The 26,812-nt window shown below is 36.2% G+C and overlaps 1 protein-coding gene across 4 annotated transcripts in view; it reads right to left on the reverse strand.

Moving 5' to 3' along the window:
* Positions 1-245: 245 nt before the first annotated feature.
* The window catches only part of SRBD1 (S1 RNA binding domain 1), a 124,407-nt gene continuing 97,840 nt past the window's right edge, over positions 246-26,812 (reverse strand). For all 4 annotated transcript variants that reach the window (XM_015623027.3, XM_015623028.2, XM_015623029.3 and 1 more), the window contains exons 18-22: positions 18,471-18,577; positions 15,796-15,972; positions 13,848-14,000; positions 3,534-3,718; positions 246-1,218 (exon numbers count right to left, since the gene is read on the reverse strand). In XM_015623027.3, coding sequence (XP_015478513.1) covers positions 929-1,218; positions 3,534-3,718; positions 13,848-14,000; positions 15,796-15,972; positions 18,471-18,577 — 912 coding nt within the window. In that variant the 3' untranslated portion in view covers positions 246-928. The remainder of the gene's footprint in view (positions 1,219-3,533; positions 3,719-13,847; positions 14,001-15,795; positions 15,973-18,470; positions 18,578-26,812) is intronic.

Below are 26,812 nucleotides of genomic sequence, written 5' to 3' on the forward strand. Positions count from 1 at the left end.
GTTGTTGCTGAAGACTAACCTTCCATTATATCTGTCCTTTGCAAACTTGGTTCAAGAGGTAAATCCTTTGAAACACCACCAAAATACCACAAAGCCAAGAAGTCTCTAGTTAGAAAAAACAAACCACCTGTGCTAGGCACTCCTAGCAGGAAAGAGTGAGCATTCAAAGTGTTAGTGATTAAGCATGTGCTGGAAAAAAAGACAACTAGGACTGTTGAACCACTTGTAAAACCAGTACACTGAGAAAAGATGGACAGAAATGTTTTTATTTTGCAGAAGTATAGAACAAAACAAATGTCTTTTGACACCTTTGAGCAAGGTTCCTTAAACTGCAAGGTACATCCAACTGTGTTAATCCATGATAACTGAAAAAGCAGAAATAAAACTGGTAAACAGATCTCCTAATAATGTTGATTAAATAAACTAAAGATAACTATTTCTGAACCATCAATAGTTTTAGCAGATGCTTTTTCCTCAGTCTACTTTTGATACAACATTATTATCACTCAAAGATCACTCTTTTCCTACCACTAGGAGCCCTCTTTTAGGCTGTCAGCCAGAAAATAGCCAAACTGTTTTCTGGGAGAGGAACTATAGATGTGTCTGCTCTTGGAGTACTAACTGAAGATTAAGACAGCAAATCTTGCACAGACAACAGATAAGAGATCTGACAGCCCACTGGAACTTCATTTGCTCTGCAGACAAAACAACATTTTTGGAGGTAATCCAAAAAACTGTTCAAAACAATTATTAACAAAAAGGATTCAAGAAATGTGGTAAAACTGTTAAATTTAAAATTAAAAACAAAAAAAGGCGCTGAGGGTTTCAAAATGTGTTCATTTTCAACATTCATTAAATGGCTGAGTCTCCATAACCTTGCTGACATTACTTATCCTTTAAAGTCAAGGCTCAATTACTGAAATCCCTCTCACAAAACACGAATAAGATCCAATGTTATCCTCAGTCGAGGAATATCAACATTAAGCACTTTAACTTCCACTCTTTCACCAGGACCTAGGCCCAGGCTTCTTCTCTTCTTCACTTTAGAGAGTTTTGCTTCTGTTATGTTTTGCACTGGAATCAAACCTGATTTTCCCACACCAATATCAACAAAAACTCCAAATGGTGTTGCATTTTCAACTTTTCCAGTTAAAATAGCACCAACAGTTAGGTCTTCCAAGCAGACTATGCTTCTCTTGAAGTCAGGTTTATCAAAATCTGTTACAGGAAACAAGAAACACAAATAAGACTTTGGTGAAAAAGGGTTTCTAAGAGTTGTTTCCAGATTATTGTTTCTAATTAATAAGACATCCCAAGGTAGCTTTTAGGTCCCAAATATTGCTTTCTGAACATTTTAAAATAAAGACCCATATGTGATAAAGAACTTGTTTCTTATATTTTGTGCATCATTTTTAAAAGCTTTGATTACTGAAGTAGTAAGTATGGCCAATTTTGTGTTATGCAACTATCATAAGGGGATCAGAACTTATTTTGTATATTAGGCAGTGACTGAAAGATTCTTTACATTTTCTCAGATCTAGGGAGAATTGAAGAATCACTTGAGGTGACTCGAGCTACATCAATTAGACATGAAATTCTATTCCTATAAAAATTTCTGCATATTCACAGGAAGATGAATAACTCAGTTTCGTCACATACTAAAAGAAAAGCCAGCAATGCACTGTTCTTAGGCTTGCTGTTTATCTGCACTGTGACATCATATAAGCTTCATCACAGTGCTGCTTCGTACCAACAACTTGAAAATCACACAGGTATGATCATAAGCAGGCATTACACTGGGATGTTAATGTTCACATTCTGCATTTAAAAGCACAGATATATTTTTAAACTCTTATCTCCCTAACACTTTCTGTTTCTGCAGAAAACCCTTCTAAGCCATCTCAACAACTTCTCTTTCAATCTTTCCTATCATTGTTTGACCTTTCCAAGATATAATAAGGACTGAGATTTTCCACAAGGAACATCACCAAACCAGAATTCCAATAATTTTTCTCTGTTTGCTTTTGAGAAATAAAATTCAGCCTGAACAAGTTTATAGCTAAAATACTCTGGAATTTAATCAGTCTGTGGATCTGTATTGGCTTTACATGGCAATGTTTTGGTAGGTGTGTGTGTGGGCTACTGTGAATGGTGGCTTCTGCAGCTTTGCCTGTGTCCAGTAGATCCACTGCTGTCCAAGGCCAAGCCCATTAACAATGGTGGTAAGTGCCTCTGGGATATCTTAAAAAGAAAAAAAAAATCCCTGTGCAACAGCAATTGCAGCCCAGGAGAGAGAAGTGAGCATATGTAACAGAAACAACTCTGCAGACACCAAGGGAAGGAGGAGGAAGAGCTCCAGATACCAGAGCTGAGATTCCCCTGCAGCTCATGGACAGCCCTACACCAGAACAGGTGGATGCCTGAAAGAAGGCTGTGACCCTGTGGGAAGCCCACACTGGAGCAGGCTTTCTGGCAGGACTTGTGACCTCATGAAGGAACAATGAAAGTCTGTTTCTAAAAGACTTCACTCCATGGAAGAGATCCATGCTGGAGCAATTAATGAAGAACGGCAGCCTGTGGGAATAACTCATGATGGAGAAATCCATACAGCTACATAAGGCTACTAGGCTGTCTTCTCTAGCCACAGAGTCTCTCTAAAGTAATACTGAATGTCCTAGATCAGCAGAATATGAGTATTTCCACTGAAGATTCTCTCTTTTGCTTTTACGTCTTCCTATGTTAATGGTCAATCCTACTGTAATTTACATGTGAGATCACCAGAACAAACTGAGACATAGAAAACACACATTTTCAAGATCAGTAGTGGGGAATATTTAAAAAATAAGCACAAAAACCATTAATGAACTATAAAAGTGGGACAGAAATATTAGTTTCGCTGTTTTTTAAGCATATCTTTATTATTTGTTATTACAAGCCTGCATCTTTGCTATCTGCTTTTATCTCCTGCTGTTGTAAGAGAATCCAGCTCTAAGTTTCATTACACAACAGCATCTCCAGATGTTATACTTCATCTTTCTTTTCCTCTACCTCAAACTGTTCAGTACTACTGCTGGTTTTAAATAGGGTAGGTGATGAGCCATGTGCTTCAGTTACACTGGTCTCCCAGAAACCAGGCCAATAAAAGAGCCGAACTACATACTATTACTCCACAGAACTTTATTGCTACTGTTTCACCTTGGTCTCAGAATTCCCCTACCTGATGAAGAGCCAACACAGACTCAATCAGTAGAGAGTCAATGTATTGAAATTATTTAATTTGTTAATATCTAAACAACTCCCCTTCCTATGGCTGAAAATGCCATGATTTAAGACAGGATTCACACTCCTTACCTACAAAATTGAAACAAAACATCTGACTGTGATATAGCCCTTACCTTGACTGAGAAAAGAAATGGAGTTACATGTCCATGAAAATCTACTGCTGATTTTAGAAGAAGAAAGTGTGCTGTTTTAAAAGTGATATGTAGAACAAGGAATCTTTGGAGATTACAACCCTCCAAACTGAGGTTTACCTGTTCGGATGTCATAGCCTTCAGGCTGAGTGAGACCATCAATGATCAGCTGCAGTGTGTGCACGGTGGTATTGAGCCTCTTGGCCGTGCCTTCCAGTCCTTCCTTTTGAATTACCACATTTACTTTTTGCTGCATATCTGATTTTCCTATGTCATTTGCATTTCCTCCAATGAGAGATAAAAACCTAGAAAGTTCAAGTGAAGACAGAAAGATTTGTAGCATCTTTTAGTGGGAACTGAACCTTTGTTCTATTATTTCTTCATTGACACATGAACAAAACTTCTGATAAAATATATGAACAGTTTCTCAAGTGCATGTCCTTGCAACTCATCACTGAGTTGACACATAAATGGAAATCTAGAGTCTATGTGTATACCTGTATCTTCTGGAACAGATTGCAAAACTAGAAGCAAAATAATAAAATGTAATTAAAATCTTTTCTCAGACCAATTATTCCATCTCACAATGAAACAGTTTCCTTATTACTGAAAGGTGTCTTTTACCATGAAAGCTCCCTAGAAATCAGTGAGAGTTTTATAACATTGTTATTGTAATTGCCTCTCTCATTCAAATTAGAATGAATGGCAATTTAGTAAAGCAACAATGAATATCCAAAATATTGAATTAATATCACGAATCTATAACCCAACTTCAGAAAAACATTGCATGAAATACTTCTCTTGTCTGTAAACTTCATGATTAAGAACAATTAGTTTTTCAGATACTATGTAATCATTAAGTCAAAGTAGTCACACGACACAAACATCCTTCTCTTTCCTTATTGTCATGTAACATTGCAGACTGAGACGAATTTGGATTGGTATCTAAAAAAGCTGAAAAAAAAATAAAAATAAATATTTCTAAATAATTATGTCCTGACATGTGATCTCCATCAAGTCCTGCATCTCACCATGAATAAGCCTCATCTGCCCTGCTTTATCATGCCCCTTCTTTTTGGCAGGAAGCACAATTTTTTTTTTGCATGTTCTCTACTACAGCAGGCAGGTAGAATTATTGTTCCTGTCCTCCAGAGTCTGAATAAACATTCCTTCCAAATTCCTCAAAGAAACTCCTCTTTCCTCTCCTTATCCTGCTTCACAACAGGTGTAAACTACAAGTCTCAAAAGAAGAGCTGACGAGCAGGTTCATGCCCTGAACTTGGTGGGAGACATTCCAGCTCTGTAAGAAAGCAAAAGCCCGTGGTACTCAACCTCCTTTCCCCCCACAAAATACATGCTGTGCTTTTATCAAAACCTGAGGCTAGTATTTCTTTTGTCAGGAGACCCAGAGAGGTTTCTGTTTTCTTTTGTTGTTTCCCATTTTCAACCCAAGGAACCAATTGAGATTATTTCAGGTGGTGAGCAATAGGAGTTACATGGATTGAAACAAAAAAGTAGATTTATTTTTTCCAAAATATAAATTGAAGAGAAATAATTAAAGCAATATCTGATTTTCAGTAAATCACAAAATTTATATTTGAGCATAAGAGCAAAGCTTCACTTAAAAACGTCCATTTATTTTGCTAAAGGAGGACATCTGTTATAGCTAGCTGTCAGAACTTCCACTTGACTGAATTCAAGTACAAGCATAGTGACTTAAGTACACTGGTAGTTCACACAGAGATTTGCACTTAGTAGTGATAAATATAATTTTCACTAACTTTTTTAGTGCAGACACGTCTTTCATGTGGCAATGTACAATGAAAATTAATAAGGATTCAGTGGATGATGCTGTTCTCCATATTTACTGAATTTTGCTTTTACTGCATATTGACTTGTGACATCACTTTTTAAAGTAGTTTAAGGTGGTTTGGAAGAAAAGCATATAGCAAAACAGATGCAAAATATTTTATAATATCATGTGAGTTTGTTTTTGTTTTTTTTTTAACAAACAAACCTCACCACTACTATTCAAATATTTTGTCTAATAACAGATATGAAAAGTATCAGATATTCTGTGAAATGAAAGCACCTTCTTTTGCAAAGGAGCCCCAAAAGTGATAATGTTCAAAATGAGCCCAGGCCCAGATGAAGTGCTTAGTGCTTCCCCCCAGACTACTGGGGGGCTGCTGGCTGCTAACACCTGACAATGCCCCACCAGAGCACTAGTGACAGACGGCAGCTGCCCCAGCTTTGACTGACGTGCCAGATGTAACATGACAAACCCGACCAGCCTCATGACTCAACCTTCTAAATAATGTATGCTTTACCACCCACCCCTATAAACAAGTATGCTGACATTCATGTACTTGGCTTTATTTCACTTCAAATGGAAACTCAGCTTGAGTATGTCCAAATAACATTTTCTCACCATTAGGACTTAGGACTTCGCAGAAGCACATTGACTTCGTAAATTTATCACAGGGTGGGCTTCATAACCAGTAAGTTCAACCACACAAAACAGCCACCAACATACATTAAAAAATGCCCTGTTACATACAAAGATGTCACACGTGTGGATAATGCAATCAGAATGAATGGTGTTACATGCGCACAGCCGGAAAGAAAACCAGCCTGAAACAGGACACAATCCAAGTGCCTGATCCTTCAAGCGCAATTCATGAAAGGCATTTTGCCCTCTGCTCCTTCCCCTGCAACAGCCTTCCTCTGGACACTCCAAAGGACTTAGCTGAAATTAAAAAGGATTCCCCATCTGGGCAAGGGTGCTAGGTTTGGGTTGTATGTTATCAATTACAACTGTGTAAATAACTTATTAACGTGGTTACTGCTCACAATAAAATTTTGGCTCCACCTGAAGATGATGCTTAAACACATGCCCAAGTCTATGTAAGTACATAAGAAGTCACACCGACTTCTACAGAATTTTAACATTCTAATAATCAGGCATTTTGTTAAGAATATTTCAGAATTGTGGGTTATATATCACAGGCAAAACAAAGCACTGTAACCAAGCCCTGCACGCATATATGCAGAGAAGAAATACTCTTTATAAGAAACAGTATTATTTCTATTTTGGAAATTCTCATTATTTTTGAATAGGTTTTGGTAAAACATATGTATTAAAGTATTTCCAAATTAAAGTAACTTCTTAGAGATTGCAGATGCAGTTGGTTTTAGAAATACTGTTGAATCTAATTATATATTTAATACATCATTTTTACTCAAATGAACACAGCCTGAGGGCACTTGAACTGAAAAAAAAAATCAATATAAAGCACAACTCCCTGACTAAACAGTGATGCATTATATTGATAATTTCTATTTTAAAATGTTACTGCTAAGAACAAAGTTAATTTTCTCATTAAAAAAGCAACCCAACAACTTCCTTCAAGGGTTACTTCAAAGTCAGAAAAAAAAAAGACATTGTTGGTAGTAACACTCAGATATAGCTATGAGGGGAAAAAGAGGTTTCCTTTAATTTAAATATTTTGATCTTAATGTTAAACTATCTCACTGCAATCTTTGAAATATTTCCCTTACACAATTTGTAAATGACAGCTCCAGCTGCACAACATAACATGAATGGTCTGTGCAAAAATGAAAGTCATTAAAGCATTTTTCTGGTTACATATGTGAAATAAATAACACGTTGCAGTAGCTCAGGTGCTATGTTTATCTACTAGAAAGACAAAACCTAAAGAAAATTTAACAGAAATGGGTAAGAGGAGACTTCTTCTCTGAAGTGAGGTCATTCTTATAAGATATATTATCATTACTTCCCCAAATGCTGAGTATGCAAATGAATGGTGAACTTTCTGTTCAAGGTATGTCAACTCAGATAAAAGCTGCCAGAGGAAGAACAGGGGGAAATTTTAACAGTTTAGAGCTTTGAGTTTTATGGTTTTGAGATTTAGAGAGTACTCAGAAATCTTTGCAATCACCTTCATTTTAAAAGCAATCGTTGCAGTTTTACAGGATCTGCAGAGAATGGTCATGGATAAATGACTGATGTTTTCATTTAATACATAATTTCATCCATCTTATACAGATAAAGAAAAAAAGTAGCATAAATGTAACAAATAAGCACATCATGTTCACTTAACATACACATCTGCACAAAATTATAGCCCAGCCCTTGCAATGCCTGAAAGATAATGTAAATTTCACTGGAATGCAAAAAATAGTCAGAAAAGAGTAAAAATTTTACCAAGGGAAGCCTACGGTAAATTTTTAAGAAGTTACTCTAAACACCACCCAAAAAGCTTCTTATAATGTGCAGGAGTTCTAAAGCTTTGGAAGGGCTTTAGTCACAGTCATTTCTGTTTTATGTAATCATTTCCAGCAACACGACTTAAGAGCCGGGAGTACTGGATTCATTACATTAAAGCAACATGATACGCCATTACATCTTGTCACAGTGCACACAGGAATTAATGGTAAAGCAACATAATCACTCTGAAAACAAAACAACTCTGCATTAGCATGCATTTTGTTAGGTAAAACGTACATTTATGACAGTCACAAACTTAAATTATGCAGACGTTTATGTTTAAGTAATGCTTTGAAGTGCAAAAGCAGTATTTGTATAATGTAGATGGTGACTGCTCTTGTTCCCACCAGTGATACGGATCCTCAATTTCTGATTATCAATGAAGACTATGTATCAAGCAATATTTGTGCGTTACTTACGTAATTAATTGCTGGACACAGAGAGCTAAAGATTCAAATATATCTAAAACTACTTATGTGGTTTAGCCAGACAAAGCTGCGTAGTCAGTATGTTTTTCTTCAAAATTTAAAATTATTAATAATGTAATTATTTGACTGCATGCAGAAAGCACTCAGTTTATGACATTTTCAACTTACACATTTTAAGAAACAACGAGTTTCTAAATGAGAAAAGAAATTCAGACACAGTTCCACTGCAACATAGCCACTTTACTCCCATACCATTAGGCATGCGGCTGCTGGCTGCTCTCATACTAATATATCACTTAACTGGAGTTCAACCCAAGATACAAAATAGTGAAACATCATTAGTTATCCAAAATAACTAGTATATTACACTTAAAGGAGAAAATTCCATTGAAAAGGTCTTGTGGGGGCTTTGTTCTCAATATTGTTCTCTAAATGCAACTAGTGGGAAGTTATGCAAGTTCCAAAAAGTTCAACAAATTAAAAATAACATTTGATTTATGGGTCTAGTATTTATAGTGCAAATCAAGCATATTTCTCCATTATTTCTAAGTTCTTCTAATCGTTATTGTTAACTGTATTTTACAACACATTAAAGTTTTAAAATGTTTTTACTGAATGGCAGTTGGCAGTGAAAGCTTTTTCTCGTCTTCAGCTTACTGACAAGATAACTTTCAAAAATATAGCCTCTAAGTTTAGTAGTAAAACCTGTGAATTAACTGGCCTTTTAAAGCGATGAATATAGGGTTTATAATACTTAATGGCCACAATTCTGCAAGTGTTCTACTTAATTAGGGCTGGTTATTGGCTATTGGAAATAGCCATAAAGGTTCATTAATTGACTGAGTTTAACTTTAAAGTTTCTTTTAAAAAGCGCCAAATTGTAAGACTTCATTAAGTATTACTCTGTACATAACTTGAATACCCACACACGTGTAGGCAAGCAAGTCTCATTCAAGTGGACAAAAGATATTTCTGATGTAAGGAAAGGCTTCCTACCACAATCACAGCTCCTATCCTCTGTAAAAATATTCACATGTAGACTGCATTATTAAATAGAACACAGCAACAGTTTTCATTGCTCAAATACCATACTAAGTAATAATTTCCCTCCCTGATTCCTTCTCCTGCTTTCCCCTTAAGCATTGCCTCACTTGTTCAGTGACAACTAGGGGATCTGGACAGAGGCAAGCCAGCCTGCTAGCAAGGAGGAAATGCCATCAAAGGACAAGCTTCCAGTTGCATAAAGGGCAGGAGAGGAAAATCTCTTTCTTTTGGTGGCCTGATCAACAACTTTTCTTCTGCATTTTCTTATTTGCCAGTACTTGCCTTCGAAGCCAGCAAATGCAGCTTATCAGCACATCAAATGAGATACTATGGATCATTTGTTACATCTACCCATGCAGACTACAAGAAACACCAGGGATATCTGAAATATGACTGATTGGCCTATAATGGAATATAAACTGTTATCAATACAAATGCCTTGCTGAAATGAGCACCAAATCAAATAGTTTTGTTTCAGTGAAGAAAAAGCCCATGAACAAGTGCTTATTCCCTTGGGACTTTGAATTCCTGCTGAAGATACCAAGCAGCATTATCAATACACAGAGAATAGTAAGAAATGAATCTTCACTGCAAGTGACTCAGCCCAGTATATCAAAAACTTCTCCTAAGGCATAACCAACCACAGTGTGCATGACTGGCCTTTACCAGGCAACGTGCTAAACCCAGGTAATTAGCCAAGGAAGATCCTCACCTCTGTTATTCTAAGTCACAGTGTTAGACTTTTTACATTGGTAAAAATTTGTATTCCTAGGTCGGGCTAAAATACAACCTGTCTGCCAGATGCTGCAATTTGTGAGCAGCAAATACACATTCTGAGTGCCAAGCTTTTGCAAAAAGCATTTTAATGAGATTTAAATAAAAAAATCACCAAATGTTAAAATTCAGTCACATGAAACCAACTGCACCCAGCAGACTGATAGAACAAGAAAAAAACATTGCATTTTCTTTCCAACATTTTGGTTTATAAGCATAACCTGCTTGTAACTTCTAGGGACTTCCTAAATGTGTCCTCTGTTTCCTACCAGTTCTTTAACAATACATACCAAGAAATTGGATATACTCTACATATTGTATTAATTGTATGTAGAAGATTCTGCCACTATAAACTGGTTTTCACATATAGACTTTTTAAAAACTTAAAGCATGGTTCTGCTTTGTAGGAAAATAGACTGTCTATAAAATTTTGAAGGTTTTTTTTAGCTTTTTGGAAATTCCGATTCATAATATTTTAGAGGTGTTCGTAAGCTTGATCACTGCACATGACAAGCCAAGCTTTGACAGTGTGGAAACCATGAACAAAAATGCTTTGGTCTTCTGCAGAGTGTGTTAAATCACTAGTAGGATATTTTCCAATTATTTTACAGAAATTGTACAGATTTTAAGTTAAGATGCTTAAATGCCATAAATCAATCACACCAGCACCATTTGTGCCACTGTAGTAAAGATTACATCAGTGTTTCCATTATAAAAACCCCATTTTTCTAAATCAGCCCTAAAAATTGGCTCCAGCCTGAAGTTTGGCAACCAAAGTCACCACTTGGGAGTAATTCTTTTAACCATATTTTTCTTTAATGGATTGGTTTTCAAGCTACAAAATAGTCCTGAAAAAGAAAATTAGTGGTTTCAAATTTTGGTAAATTTCTATCCCTCAAAAACATTGTTTTAAAACCTGATAATTTTGCATGTCATAAATCTGCAATGTAGACTGCTGCCTTCGGGTAATTTGGCTATAAGCAGTGGATAAAAATCATCATCTTATTTTATTTAAAAATAAATGCAATTTTCCATGAAAACTTTTAATCCAACAAAACTTTCAGAAACTACTTTCTCATAGCAAGATGCGGTAGGCATTACTTGAGGAAGCCTTTGTGATTCACTTATGTAGCAGCTATTCCATACATTTTAATTTTGGTGGTAAGAGGTATGTAACACTGGATTTTAGATCAAATCTTGTCATAATCAAGACAATTCTGCCCTTTGGCAGCACAGATCCACCTGCGCACTTGACACACTCCCTGACAAAGTTCAGTGTAATCACAAAAAAAGAAATACTCTGATAGCACTACAGGCACAGAACTAATTCAGATATATTATATTAAAAACTTTATTGTTAAATACCAATTCTAACCTACATCTAACAGTTTCGATTTTTCTCATGCATTTTATTTTAAGTCGTAAGAACTGTCAATTACGTTATTTAACCTAGTTTAATTCTAGCAACCTAGAAAGACTTTCAGATATTGGCTAACTTCCCTAAAACACCTCCAACCAACACCACAAACATGATTTGATCTTCAGGCTCTCAGAAGCTTTCTCATGAACGCAGGCTCAGAAAAAGGGAATTACAAGCCCAGTCCCCGCCACTGCCTGTCAGCAAAACCCACCAAGAGCACTGATAAGCTTTGGACTGAATCCTCCATGCAGTCTGAATTCCTAGTAAATTTTTTTCTTAATTCATACTCAAGCAGGAAAAAAGGTTTGGAAAACTGTTTTCATAAGTTCTGAGAAACTTAGCAGCTCATATGCTTTTTTTGAAAAGTAATTTAAAATATATAATATATAATTATGTATAATAAATATATAATAATATATATAATTAAATATAGAATAATTGCTAAATTATAGCATTAGTTGCTTGAGGGAAGGATGTTTGGCTTATATTTAGCCCTTATGTCGCCATTGTCAATTTTTAATACTACACATCTTGGCTTTCGTCAGTTTGCTGCAGAGTTGTATTTTCTTTTCTCAAAACAGCTATTTGCCGTGAAAAAACGTTAAAGGTATCTGCTTCCCTTCCCCACACCATTTTGTGATACCGAGTTGCTGCACATTCATACAATCTATACCATGAAAGTTATCACCTTCATATTTAACACGCTTTCAAGGAAACAAAAGAAAAATACAAATACTGTTGTCCATCCACAGAAAGCATTTGGAGACTGCTTTGCTGCATTGGCTTAGAAGCAATCAAAATTTGAGTCTGAAGTGGCACATGTTTTAAGACTCAGCAAGGCACCTTCTAAACAGTGTTGTCCGTGCAATAGGTGCCAGCCCCCTCGCTGAAACATGCATTAGCCTAGGATGCAAACCCCTGTCTTGGTTGAGATGTAAAAATTGTGCTCATTATTTTTTTTTAATTCTATTTTTTGTTAAATAGTGCGAATGGTGGGTTCCCAGTCAAATTTCAAACCACAACTACATGATCTGTGATACCTACTAGAATTACACGATTTCAGCTGTATGCGAATGTCTGTTCTACCCTATGCAGTAATAATCCCACTCATCACTTCAGATATAAAAGTCACCCTGTGCTGCTTTGAAAAAAAAGTCACAATTCTTTATTATCTGACCAACTTTTGTGGAAATCTTGTATGTAGGGAAATGAACATATTATTCCTCCATTAACTGCATATACTTCTCTGCCTTTTAAAGCAATCCGTCCACTGCAGGCTTTAAGCAAGGCTGGTAGCATTTACTAATGATTTTATTAGTGTATCAGGGCTAAAAAAGCTAAAAAATAAAATCCAAGTACTTGAAATTTAAATTGAATGAAATTAAATATTGAAAATCAAAAATATTTTTGAATAGGCAATTTATTTTTGTTTTTCACATTGATTCGCTTACACTGAATAATCTCCAGTTAGGGTGACCAAGCTATAAACCAAGGGTGACCCTATAAACCACCTACCAAACATAAGATTGTTAAGATCAGGACCTTAAATGATGTTTTTTTTTCCCACAGTACCCAGAGAAGGGACTTTGTAATAAATAATGGTGCATAAGAAAAAAGGGGAAATGGTCATCTACACACTGCCCAACTGCAGTAGACTAACAGGAAATTGCACAGTGAGTCCTAGAATCAGGCACAAAGAAGAATGAACTGTGGCAGGGAAACAAAAGTGCACTGCATGCCTAGCAGAAAGAAACCACGAAGACCTATGGATAGGAAGAGAGAACAGAGTACACACTGAGGGGAAAGTGTCCTAAAAATGCTGTATGAATTTTTTAGGTAAGAAAGTCAAGCTTTGTGAAATCAGAAATTCTGCTTATCTCTTTGAGGTTTAAAGATGTTTTTGTTTATAAAACAGGAAGCACAAGTTTGTTTGTCCAGGCATAATATTCTCAATAGAGATCATAAGAACCTGAAAGCAACTGCTACTGGTTAAATTAGATTCAGTACTTTTTAAGAAAAGTGCCTGTTCAGTAAAAATCTGTTGAAAAATAAATATGTGCCCATTTATGGTTTATGAAGAGGAAAAGCAGAGTCCAATTTCAACCAAGGCTGCAATAGAAAAAATCACAGCTTAAGAGTAGTATTTCAGAGGTACATATGGATTCCAAATTAATTTTTTCTGACATACACAAAAACAATTTTCTTTTAGCCACTTAGTAAAACAATCATAGTATTTGTGTATTTGGAAACATGTATATACATCTTAATTACATCTTGCAATATCAAATTTTAATTTTAAAGGCCCATAGTAATGACATATGCTCACATATATCTGAAGCATACCTTATTGAAGAAAGGGGTGAAAGCTTCAAAGCAATATAAATATTCCTGTCTCAAAAGGCTGTTGTTAGAAAAATAAGTATTTTCATTTTAAAAATTGATGGTGGCAATCATTCAAAAGCTTTCCCATCACTTACCTCATTGCAATGTTGTAAGACTCTGGATGAATACAAGTTTGGTCCAAAGGATTGGGTTGTTGTGAGGCATATGATGTTAGTTTACTCTTCTTTTTACCCAGTGGACCTGCTTTAGTCAAAAGAGCACGACTTCCAAGTTCATTTTTCTTATTACTGCCAGAAATCAAAAATGGACATGTCATTCTCAATGAAGATGATTCTGGCCCATTGTCCACACTCAAAACCAACACATTTTTTTCCCCTGAAGTTTCCCTCAAACAAAAAAATTTATCAAGACACATTAAAGGCATCAAATGACTCCTGCTGCAAATGCTCCTTTCATGCCTCTTTGTTTATTTTCTTTTCCTGAATCACAAGTGGTTTCTGCTTTTAGAGGACAAAAGAGAACACACTGAAGGACCTGAAACTACCACTGCCATTTTGAGCTCCACTCATCAACTGTTGGCAGAAATGCAAACATATTTTCCTATATACATATCAATTTTTAAAATAATCACTATTTATTAAATTTCAAGCAAAAAGCACAAAAATTATTTCATGCAGCAATCTAAAGACATCAAAATGATTAGAAAGGATAAAAATGAAACCTCGAAGTTCATTTGAAAAGCCTCTGGTTGTGTCACCTGGACCCACAAGAGATGTTGTGGAGGCAGGGGTGTTAGAGCTTTACTTAGGCCTCAAAATCCTTTTCTCAGATTATACAATGTTCCCAAGTTTTACGAAATCTGACTAACATCAAAATCATGCTCCAGGAAGGTTAAAAACCCTAAAAAAAATGTTCACATTTCACCAGTGAAAATTTAGGGGCGGAGGGAAGCCATCAGCGATTTTATCATCAGCTGTGTTGCAGCATAAACTAGAGAAACCAGAACAGATCTGTACAAGGTAAGACCTACAAATCATAGAGAGCATTGGAAGTGATTTCTTTGGTCTTCTGGTGCTTGCAGCAAGCACCATTTGGCCTGCAGCCTATGCCTCCCTGCCAGATGGGCAACCAATCTGGATACCTTCTACCCAGGCAGGAAGCCAGTCCCTACGTGCTCATGTCCTGCCTGGAAGTTATGCGTGTGCTGTTTGGCCAGCAGCAACTGGGAATACAGTACTGCTTCTGAGCACTGTGTTGGCTAAAAAATAGGATGTGCTTCCCAGGAAAATATGTTTTTTGAGAAGAGCCAGTGGCAAAAGCATGGGGATGGTGCTGCCGCTATGCCCTTTCTTAGTTCTTTATTTTGGAAAGGAAAATTACAAAAGACGGGAGAAAATACATTGTGCTAGAAAGGGCATTTTAGTTGTATAAAGGTCAAGAGGAACACTATGAATGGCTGAAAGAGTAGAAGACTTGGTACGGAATTGGGGAATGGGATGCCGGGGAAGAGGATGATGCACTGTTGACAAGCTGGACTTGGGAAAAGGCCTCATATTTCAGACAGAAGACAGCTGCATCACACTTGCTAGGCACAGGAGTATAACACAGACACAGTTTTATCTAGAGAGTTACTCAACTTCCTCTCTCAAGGTAATGAAATTGAAATTCCAAAAATCTGCACTAGTTTAGTACCATTAAGTTCTGGAGAATAATCTTTAACGTATTAACTAATTAATTTACAGATCTCTGTATTATGCCTGAAAAACAAAGACTGAAGTTTCAATATCTCAGATCACCACACGGCTGCATGACAGATTTTTTTTTACTAATTCAGTGGCAAAATTTTTAATTAAACTTACATATTTATCAAAACCCTGACTTAGGGAACTAGGCTAACAAGCCATTACTATTCAGAGGAAGAACTATCTTTAACCATGATCTTTAACAAGTTAACTTGCTGTCCTCCAGAGCACAATGGTCTAGGATTCCTTAGGTGTTAAGCATGAATACAAAGCATAAAAGGGGAAAGTCGTCTCATTCTATTTCAGACAATTTAGTCAGAACAGTTAAAATCTCTATTACCTGCAAAAAGTCTTTATGTATTCTTGATTGAATCTGATGAAGCCAGCACATTGTTGGAAGGTTTTGGGACCCAAACCTTTAACTTCTTTGAGCTGTTCTCGGTTTATAAATGGTCCATTCTTCTCTCGCCATTCGATTATATTTTTAGCCCTGCTAGTATTCAGCCCTGCAATGTGTCTAAGAGAAAATTTACAAAATACTCTTATTACCATTGAACAGTCATTATTGCAAGTGCTACCCATTACAAGGATACACATTCCTATAGAAAATCTGGTTTACAGTACTTTACAACTGCTAAGAAATTAGCAAATAGACTCACATTCCAAAGGCATCATCTGAAAAAGGATCCCTTCTCTTAGTTCTGTGGAAGGAATCCACTCAAGTCAAGAAAACTTAGCACAGCAATCCGGTTCTGTACATGCCTAACTACTAAGCCAGGGACATGTAATTTATGATCTGTTGGCTATTTCCGTAATGCCAATTCAATTTGTCATGTCTTATGGCCTGCCCCCAGCTGCCCTCTTCAGGAAACAGCGTGGGAGGAAGGTTCAGAACAGATTGTTCCTCTAAGAACAGCCCCCTCTCAGCTCTTCCAATGGTACTTTGCTGCAACATGAAGGGTCTGCTACCCAGGAGAATGGCTGGGAGCAGCTTGCCTTCCTCAAATAATTTTAATGATCCACAAAGCTTGTTTCTTTTCTCTGAGTTCTTCTTGAAATAAAAAGCAGCTGGGAACAGGCTGCATGACTTGTTCTGAGGGTAACTTGGACCTGGCCAAGAACTTACCTGTGAAGTGCAACAGCAGCTAGCCAGGTTCCTTCAGGAAGCACTGAGCTTGTTGCACATTTTCTGTATGTACATGAGTAAAACTTCCTATGTGTAGAGTGTTAATCATAAAAAGAGAGAAAAGAGCTCACATGGAGAGTTACTCATGACACGAGTGAAGGAAATGTCAGCCACTAGGCTCTATATATCATATGCTATTGCTTTTAAGTCAGAAGCAGCAGTTTGTGGAATGGCATGAACTGATTCTAGAAAAACACCACCAGCAAACTCAGTAAGTCATAAAATCTCAGTGAAAAAGAAAAAAAAAAATCTTTCCATTATTCTCATGCTCAAGCCAAAGTGAAAAAAAAACCAGTCCAAAGTTAGTGAAAGCTCTGAATGAAATTAGAGAGACACACCTTTAACCACAGACAGAATATTAATCCTTAGGAATATAATTTTCTTCAAAAATTTCTTAGAAACATTGAGAAATACAGCTTATTTATGGACAAAGGAACATTACACAGTTGACAGAATTTTCCACTGATGATCTCAAGTCTTCCAAGCACAATACTCAGCAATAATACAAATACTGTAGCACTATCATATCCTCCCTGTGTACTATGGGTCAAGAAGTGTATTTGATTCTTTAGAAACCACAAACTGAAAGCTCTGCTCAAGCTGCAATCTCGTTAGAGTGACAATCTCAAACTGGATGTCTGAAGGAAACTTAGGACTGCAGAACAGCACACTTGAACAATTGTAAACCAGGTTAATTAGACCATACAAAATACTTAGACAATGTGGTTCCACCAGTGGCCCTGTCTAGACAGGATTACTCCACATTCAGTTTTGTGGAGGCACAGTAGCATCTCAGGCTGATGCTTCCTGCTGAAGTGAACACTGTAGCTGTTCCTTCTGACTCAGCTTATTCTATGACTCTATTCTGTGGCCTCTATGAATGAAAGCTTCATTTATCATTTAGGTACCTTGGTTTCTTCCGAAAAGCTGATCTAAATCTGAAAGCATGTAAGACAGAAGAAATCAAAGGTTGGCTAGGGGCTGGATATGCAGAGAAAGAACACAAAAGTGGAAAACTAAAAGGAATAGAGAGAGAGCCTCTTCCAAAATATGGAAATATGTTTTTAAGAAAGATTCAAGGGGCTAAAAAGTTAAAATACACAGCTAGTAAGAATTCATTTTCCCTAACTTTCAAACCCAATATAGTTTTCATTACCGATTATGGACAGTAATATAATGGAAGAATATGGACAGAAGATTATGGAAATTCTTTTCCCTCCCTTCCTACTATGGAGGATGACAGGAGCACTTTTACTCTTCTGAGAGTTTATTGTCTAAACAATACTGAATTCTACACACTCAAGAGAGAATGAGCTTTTAGTTTCTAACCATGAAAAATATAGTCCAGAACATTCTTCAAGTAAACATGGCATAACTACTTAACAAAAAACAAACAGTAAACAGGGATACATTTTTCCCCTTAAATCTTTCCTTTTCTCCTTTCTTCACCCAAGTTTTACAACCTATTCCACTTAGAAGTACCTATAAAAATACCTTCTAAGAGACAAAGTACATTTGAAATACCTTTCTCTGTGTAAAAATATATAATACTTATATCACGTTTTTCTAAAATTGCAGTGTTGGCTCAAAGTTTTTAAATATCTGTTTTTCTCTGAAGAATAGTTTTACCCTGGAGAATCACACGTGTCCTTAAAACCCGACTCTTAATGATTCAGTGAAATACTGTCTTACTGTGTCATTTTTATATAATTGGAAGTTTAACACAAGAGCCATTTGCTCCAGCTGAGCTTAAGTCAGATGGCAGACTAAACAGAGACTCTGAGATACAGAGCCATATAATTACTGGAATAGGAAAATGTTTCACTCACCTTAATAGTATTTCTGAGCAGATGTTAATATCAACTCCTACAAAGCTGACACACTCTTCAACCACGCTGTCCAGAGTTGCTTTGAGTAAAGTCTGTGATACATCATGCTGAGAAACAGAAATGGAGATATCTGGTTACTGACATATCAAAGTGTACATAAACAGGAACTGCATACAGCACTAACATCAATAAAATAGCTGGTGAAACTTAACAATATCTTATGTGAGGGTACCAGTTAAAAACATGAATTGTTTAATATATTTTGTAAAATGTCCCAAATATCTCTTTGAAACATTTTTGTCATTATACAGATCTCTAGAATAAAGACATATTTCAAGTCTTAGTATGGTTCTTTAATAACTATTTCACTGCATCTTGTAAAAACAAAACTTTATTAAAAACATGATTACTCAAAAAGAGTAATGCTTCTGGTCACCCACAATGTCTTGTCTTTAATCTGACATTTACCTATAAAAGCAGTTTATTAAAAATAAAGTAGAGAAGAGATCACAAATGCAGTACTTTTGCACTGGTACACATAGAAATTTGCAAAACAGTCCCATTTATGAGCATCCCTGTACAGTACAGTTATTGTTTACTAAAAGAAAAAGGCACATACTGTACAAAGGTGGGTAACACATGAGGTACTTATGTGTATCAACCCCATGGCAACAAAATGTTTCAAATTTTGAACAGATATTTCTGGGAAGATTGGCAGGTCCTTGACCAAAGCACCACTAATGGAAATGTTCACAGTATTTTCCCCTTTTCCCACTAAAAGAAAAATCAGTCACACTTGTCAAAGTTAAATGTTCTGAAGCTCTAAGATTTCTTTTCCTCTCAAATGTAGGCATACTTCAGTCTGTAACTGTGAGTTCTCCACACAAACCCAAAAGTGCTTAGAAGTCTGACCTGGAGGGAGAAGCCTCTGAATGCAAGAGCTAATTCAATCACTATATTGGCTTAGCTTCAGGGCTCTTCTGCATCACTCATGTAAATCCGGGTTGATCTGTTGTGGTTTCATGATGCATTAATTTAGGACATCAAGCTGGATCCAAGCCAAGGCACCAAACACTTCATCTATTACTTTTTTTTACATTCTAAGCCATTCAGATCTTTTAAAGATTTCACGTTTAGATTTAACATGCCAATAGCATCAATCCCAATCTACTAACACTGTTAGTTTATTGAGCAGTGGTTAATAACTGAGGCAGTCGTAAAACTTCAGGCAATGCATTTCATAGCTCCCTATTTCAGGTGATGATAATGGGATGCATTTGCATGATGTGATATATAATAAAGTTACTAACAATCACTAAGTTCATATTTTGCCAGTATTACTCTTCCTATATTAATTTTGTATGCAGAACACCATATACGTGCATAAGTACTGGCATTTGCACACATCCTCGGTCTCATAACCACAAAGCTTGCTTGTACACTTGGCAGATCAAACATCAGTTTCTACTTACTAATGCATTGCTACTGCAACATAATAGCTTCTTTTTTGAATAAAGAGACAAACAAAAAAACATACCCTTAAAAGAAGTTACGTTTCCTTACATTTCATTTTTCTTACAGAAGACGTAGCTTCTCTTTGTAAGAAATACATTCCCTCCTCCTCCTGGCATCAGCCACGAAATATACTAGAGCTAGATGCTTCCAGCTCACACACACACTCATGTAAGTATGCATTTATATAACACAGCACAAAAACCAAAATAAAATGTTCAGAAACAAAACCCACATCTTCTCTTCTTTGCCAAGTACAGTTACCAAATACCAGGCCAGACTTTTCATTGAATGTTTTATTTGAGTTTCACTGGAAGATAACGAGTCTATTTTTTTTTCTTTTCATTGTGATGAAGGAAGGTGTAAGGAGAAAAAAAAAATGCAGAGGACAATTTCCTTCTACTTTTATGGAAGGCTATTGACTCCAAAGTACTTGCAAGTTGATTATGATAGTTTCACAAGTTACATTAACGATTTCTATTAACTGTAGCAGCTCTTGGCCACCTCTAAAAAAGATCTTGTTCTGGGAAACAACTCTGAATATATATAGAGTACATGGCAAAGAGAAGTGTAGACCGCCACTCCCCCAAGTTTCAGATTCATCCCTTAAGATGATGATTCTTCAGTAGGAACAACATGTCACTGCCTCCACAATACCATATAGCATAGGGGGTGTGGAAAGGAAGGAAATCCATTAATCTGGTCTAGCCTTTCTAAGGAGTTATTTGGAAGAGACTTGATTCAGCAAAGCTTTATTTCCAGCCTGCAGAAAATGAGCTTAGATAGTAATTCAGTCTGCTATAGTCTCTGAAAATCAAGGAAAGGATCTGTCACAATCAAAAGTTAGGCATCCTAAAATATCTCTGCAAATGGAAGAAATGCCAATGCTCACAAAACCTAATTTTTAAATGCACCATTGGCATTTATCTAAAGACCTGAGGTTGTGTAAAATTCATGAGCTACAATACACACATCTTGTAAAAAACTATAGTACTTAGCTGTCTGTCTTGTCAAGAAGACGAAAAGTTCTCAGGTCTCTCAAAGATGACTTGCATCTTGACTTTCTGTTTGTCAGTCATCATTTAAAAAAACACCAAAACAAGACATGCACAAGTGCTTCTTTATTGCTCCATGTAATAAAGTAATAGTAATAAACATGTAATAGTCATGTAACTTGGAATGGACATCACAGCACAGATAAAGTGAACAGGCATATGCGACAGAACAGGATAAGCATAAAACAATCCCCAAGCTACCAGTACCTCACTGAAGTAAGATACATTTAGCAAGTGAATGATGTTAAGTTGTAAAAGCCAGGAAAACATTCCAGATAGCAAACTTGCCTTCCAAGATGTAGATACTGACCATCAAAGCTTCCTTCGGCTATAATGAAGTAAGTTTTACACCACTCTTTTACAATGAAACAAGGCAGAGAGAATTGTTAGGCATTTAGTTTCTAGAAGTAGTTAAAAACATTATTATCTCAATACCATTTCCAATACTTCCTACTGCCCAAAAGTTACACTTTAGAAAGGCTTAAAGTACAATGAGTTTTCCACTCTTCCAACAGTTTCACTGATCTTCTCAAATATCAGAGGTTAGATGACACTATATACCTCTGTGTGCCATTTATATGCACTGGGATGGTATCAAATGAGTCAGACACCAGAAACACACATATACCCTGTCCCTCACTCCCTGCAACAGGTTTGTAATGACAAGAATTATAAGCTGTTACATTAAGTGCATCAGAATAAAACCTGCACAGGTAAAACCCATGTCCAAAATGCCAGGCTGCTTTCAGTGTGAGGTTATGCAGAACTTGATGTTTTCTTCAGCCTCAAATAACCCCTCCACACACCACTGATCATTGCATCAGCTGATCCCCTGCAAATCCTTCTAAATAAAACACTTTCATAATAGCAATGAGTCTGAATATACCCCAGTGAATGAGGGTGTCCCTGCTAGAACTGTTCAGCATAACCTTTAAGCTCAGAGCCCAACCCACAAGATACTATCACAGCTATGTCTAACAAGTAGGAGCACACTGTTTAGTGTAATTTTCAAACATCATCTTGAATTTACTGGCCAAATATTAGGTTTTCCTACAAGGATACTCAGAAATGGCTGCCATTAAAATATTCACTGTAATAGTATATCTGAAGCAGAGGACTTAATTTTATATGATGATCTCCAAAAGGATCGATACTCCCAATTTCTGGAAACTAAGGCCAGCAGAAGTAAAAGGCTTGCCACAAATTGTGGGATGTCCAGTACAATACTGCAAACTTCTGTTTATCATCACTCTCCTGAAAACAAAGCCACCTCGCTTCACAGATAGCACTAGCAAGAACTTACACATTTGTTTGGTTTAAGCTTTTTGTGGGGAGGACTACAGAAATTAATATCTCCTAAGTAGTGTAAGGAACTGTAACCGTATTTCAGTATTTGTTTTCTAAGGAATTACCAAGTGAAACAAGGAAGAACATGCAGAAAATCACTTGATTAATTGAAACAGTAAAGAACTGTCAATCAGTAAATGAAATTCAAACATTACATTTCTCTAATATTTTTATAAAGAGTATCCCAAATATAACTTACATTCATGAACATGGAAGAAAATCAAGGGCAGCTATTTAGATCTCTGGCTACAATCGCTGCTTAGATTCATCCATGGTAAACTTGTTAAAATTACCAGAAAAAATATAACACATTTCAAAACAACCATTCAGCAAACCCATACTAAAAAAAACTAACAATCAATACAACTTCATTTCATATAATTTAATCAATCATAGTACAAAATGTTTACCCCTGAAGAACAGTGTTTAACACCTGTCTATAATGCAAATGATAGTTCTGTTCTATCATTATTTCCCAGTACTTCAGTTACCTTTTCTTGCCATATGGTATATAGCAGAAAACAAGGATTGCTGTTTCACTCAGTTACAAGAGTTACAAACACCCACTGGAAATAATTAACATTACTAAAAATCTATGTGTTCCTTGGGATGGTGCTCCCTCAGCTGTAACTGAAATCCCTTCTGCAGTTTCAAAAACCCATTGATGTATACAAAAGGAAGGCAGTATTTTAAATAGCCTCTCAGCTCAGTTATTTCTAGCAGTGCACCAGTACAGACACTGTAAAAATACATTTGTCATAAGCATGGCAAATTTATCAAGTCAAAGAACCAGGGCTCACACGAAGCCTGGAGGCTGTACTTAGCCAATGTATGTGAGCATGGATGGTGGATCAGCAAACTAACTTTGCTTTTACACTAGATTACCAGTGCTAGACTAGAATGGACAGCTTTTACATTATTACACGTAAATTACAAGTAAATTTACAAGTAAATTACAACTCCAAGCTCTTTACCTTTGGCAACTCCAAAAAAAACCCACAATACTAAACCTCCACACAACACTAAAAATAATACACATAATTAAAATGCATTTGGTTGCATTTTCCTGGTTCCCAATAAAATCAATTTCACAAAGGATGGCATGATTGCCTACGTATCTGAAAGACAGTTTTAAACAGCGTAAAATTCTACTGCAACACACAGCAATTCTGAGTTATTTTCCATTTACAAACATTAGTAGACATCGACAAAATCAGCCTGTGTATCATTATTACTTTAAAATGCTCAGGTTCCAAGCAAGGCACCTTCCACCACAGTCAAACAGGAATTATTTGTATCCTGCAGAGCCTACAAATGTAGTGCAGACATGACCTAATGATGCTGGTTAGAAAGCAGTGGGGAGGGGATGAGTTCTCAAGTCTGGGCAGTAACCTGCAGGTTCTTGACCCAGGCTCGGCATTACAGTACTATAAAAAGATCAATATTCATTCTAAATAAGACTGAGCTGTGTGCCAATCTATTTTGGGTTTTGATCAAGTTATACCTCACTTGTCCTTTGAATCCAAGTCAGTCTTCAATGAAGTAAATGCAATCTAACCTTTTTTTCTGTCCAATTGAGTCCTGAAAGACTTCTAACACTTCATAAAACATTATTTTGTTGGTACCTACTATTAACTTCTGTATTCATGAACTTTAATATTGGCATGTGCTACCAGACAACATGCCTCTTGAAAAATACTATTTTTTTTCTTTATAGAGTGGCATAACTGTGCAAATTGAATGACTTTTATTGAAAGAGAAATTAGGTGGGACAACACATCCTAAGCAAAGTTCAAAAATACATTAATTTACAGAGATTCAATCCATGGCAATGTGTTTCAAAATTTAAAAAATGGAAAAACATTACTTGTCCTGTAACCTATATACAATCAGCTTAATTTCAAATGCTTGTGAAACCACAAAAGTAAAATGCATTCATAACAAACCCTTAAGTACAGCAGGACTAAAGTAATAGAAATAGTCCTAAAAGCACCTTTTCATGTACACAATTAGAAAGAAATTAAAAAGTGCCTTACATGCCAGGTAGAAAAGCTGGAAAGTTTAGGACTGGGGTTTTCATCTCTAACATTCTCTGGAAAATCCCTTCCAGTTAGAGTCTAAGAAAACAAGCTTATCCCTCTGATCTTTGATAAAAGGATCTAACTCCTTTTGAATTTCTTTTGAAGATTATATGTGGTTTCTCCAAATATTATATTGTTATAAGGATATATTGTTATCCTATGTACTTAACTCTGATTAATTTCTTGTTTTAAAAATCCAAATTCTGTTTATTTTAACAGCATATTACTATTGCTGAAATATCCCAGGAGAAAGAAATGGATTTAGATTTTCAAAGAAAATGATAGAAACAAAACCAAAGTCTTTCAGCTCTAACATTTTAAAAAAGTAAGAAGAAAAAAGTACACCAGTTTATCATGTAAATGCTTTTAGTCATTTGCAAATTGCTGGAATTCATCTTACATTTACTTGCGCTTGTGTCCTAACAGAAGCAGTAATACTGTGAAGCTTGTTACACAAATTCAGTCCCATCACTGACACATCTGATTTCTAAAGTTACTTCCTGTGACATGAGTAAGTTATCAGAAAATGATGTATACCCAAAAACATCTTCCTCTTTCCAGAGTAGGTACAAGTTTTCTCCAATGCATATTGTTATGTGACTAAGGACTAGCAATACAAATTTAAATTATAATCAACTACATCATTCCTGGAGATTTCAGAGGGACATTTCTGCCAATAAATAGCAAAGACAAAAATCCAAATTACTATAGATGGAAAACCTTGCATTTAGTTTTCAATCCAAATATGTATTTTGGGGCTCTTAAAGCTCTAGAAATACAGGGGATATCCTGCTACACTACAGAAAGCTAAAGCAAGGACCATCAGGAGTGGAGCTTCATAGATCACATGGCTGAAAGGCAACACAGTCAGTTGAAGATTTTCCTGAAGACTGCTGAAAGACAAGAGAAGGAAGGAAAGACAGAGATTGCACCAACAGAGGGAGAAGATAAAAGTTACAAAGCCCAGGTGAGTGTGGTGATCTGTGGGAGTTTTATTTAGTCCGAAGTCTTTGACCATGCATCACCCTCTGCAGCAGATGGGTGAAGAACAGCAGTTCCCACCAGCCTTACTCAGAGCAAAGGAAGTTCCCAGAGGATGTGAGAAGCTTAGCAAGTGGCTATATAAACACACATGCTTCTTCCAGCTCTACTGAAGACATGTTGGGGTTCCTCTCCTCCATCTCTAATGAGGAATGTGGTACTTGAAATTGTATTAAAAACTACACCAAAACCCACAAATTCATTTAAGGGTATTTTCTATAAAGGAAAAATTAGTATGGTTGATGAGTATTTTCTTGTATCCTAGATATCTCATATAAGAAACTTTTTGTTCTCACTGGATTTCTCAAATTTAGTATACACACTTAACAACTGCTCCATCAGGTTACTCATATCAGCAATGCACTGAGAGTATATTCAATACGACACATCCATTCCTCATTAAGGAAAATGTAGATGCCAAAAAATGACATTTTTTTAGTCCCACACCCCACAGAACTACTGATTATATAGAAATAGTCAAGATACAATTAAGAAAGGGAGAAAAAAAGTTTTTATTTAGGGTGACACTACCTTCTGAAATTGCTTGCTGAAAAAAGCTTTAAGGCAATTCAACTTTGCTCAACCTCCCACCTCAGTCCCCACCTTTTTTTAAGTAGATCAGTTCAAATTGAATATGCTTAAAGAACTCTGATAAATCTTGCTATCTCCCTCTCTTCCATTTGGCTCCTCCTTTACTTTGATCAGACACTCCTTCCCCCTTGATTCCCAAGCTCTTCTATTACCTAGCTAAAAGCAAAAATGAGCTAGATGAAACAGAATACATGACACTGCCTTGCAGAAGACAGCCAAACCCAAATAAAGCAAGCTTATTTTCTCTGCTTACTAAAAAGCAGAGAAAATAAGTGTGATTGACATATGGGAACTCAAAAAAAGTCACTCAGAGTAGTGTTTACTGAATGACCCGTGGAAGACTGAAAGCTGACAGAAAACCAGGAAACATGTGGAAAAACAGAAGTTAGCTCAGTTAGCAGCAATTATGGATTTGACAGGCGGAGTACATAAGAATCCATTGTGTCACTCACTTCTTTGATAAATGAAAGCAATTTCAGCACCACTCATTACATATAACAGCAAGGTATATTTAAAGCAATAGAATAAGTAAGCAATTGGCAAAAAAAATCACTATGATATAGTAAGCTTATGACTTTTCAGAAATGTGTTCTGCACTAAGCTTAGCAAAATTTGCATGAAACATGTATTTAACACTTTTCCTATTACATACATAGCACTAACTGTTTGCACATTGGAAGTTGAAAGGTTGACAGGTTTCAATAATAAATTAGTT

This window comes from Parus major, chromosome 3, assembly GCF_001522545.3.
Source record: "Parus major isolate Abel chromosome 3, Parus_major1.1, whole genome shotgun sequence".
Classification (NCBI taxonomy): Eukaryota; Metazoa; Chordata; class Aves; order Passeriformes; family Paridae; genus Parus; species Parus major.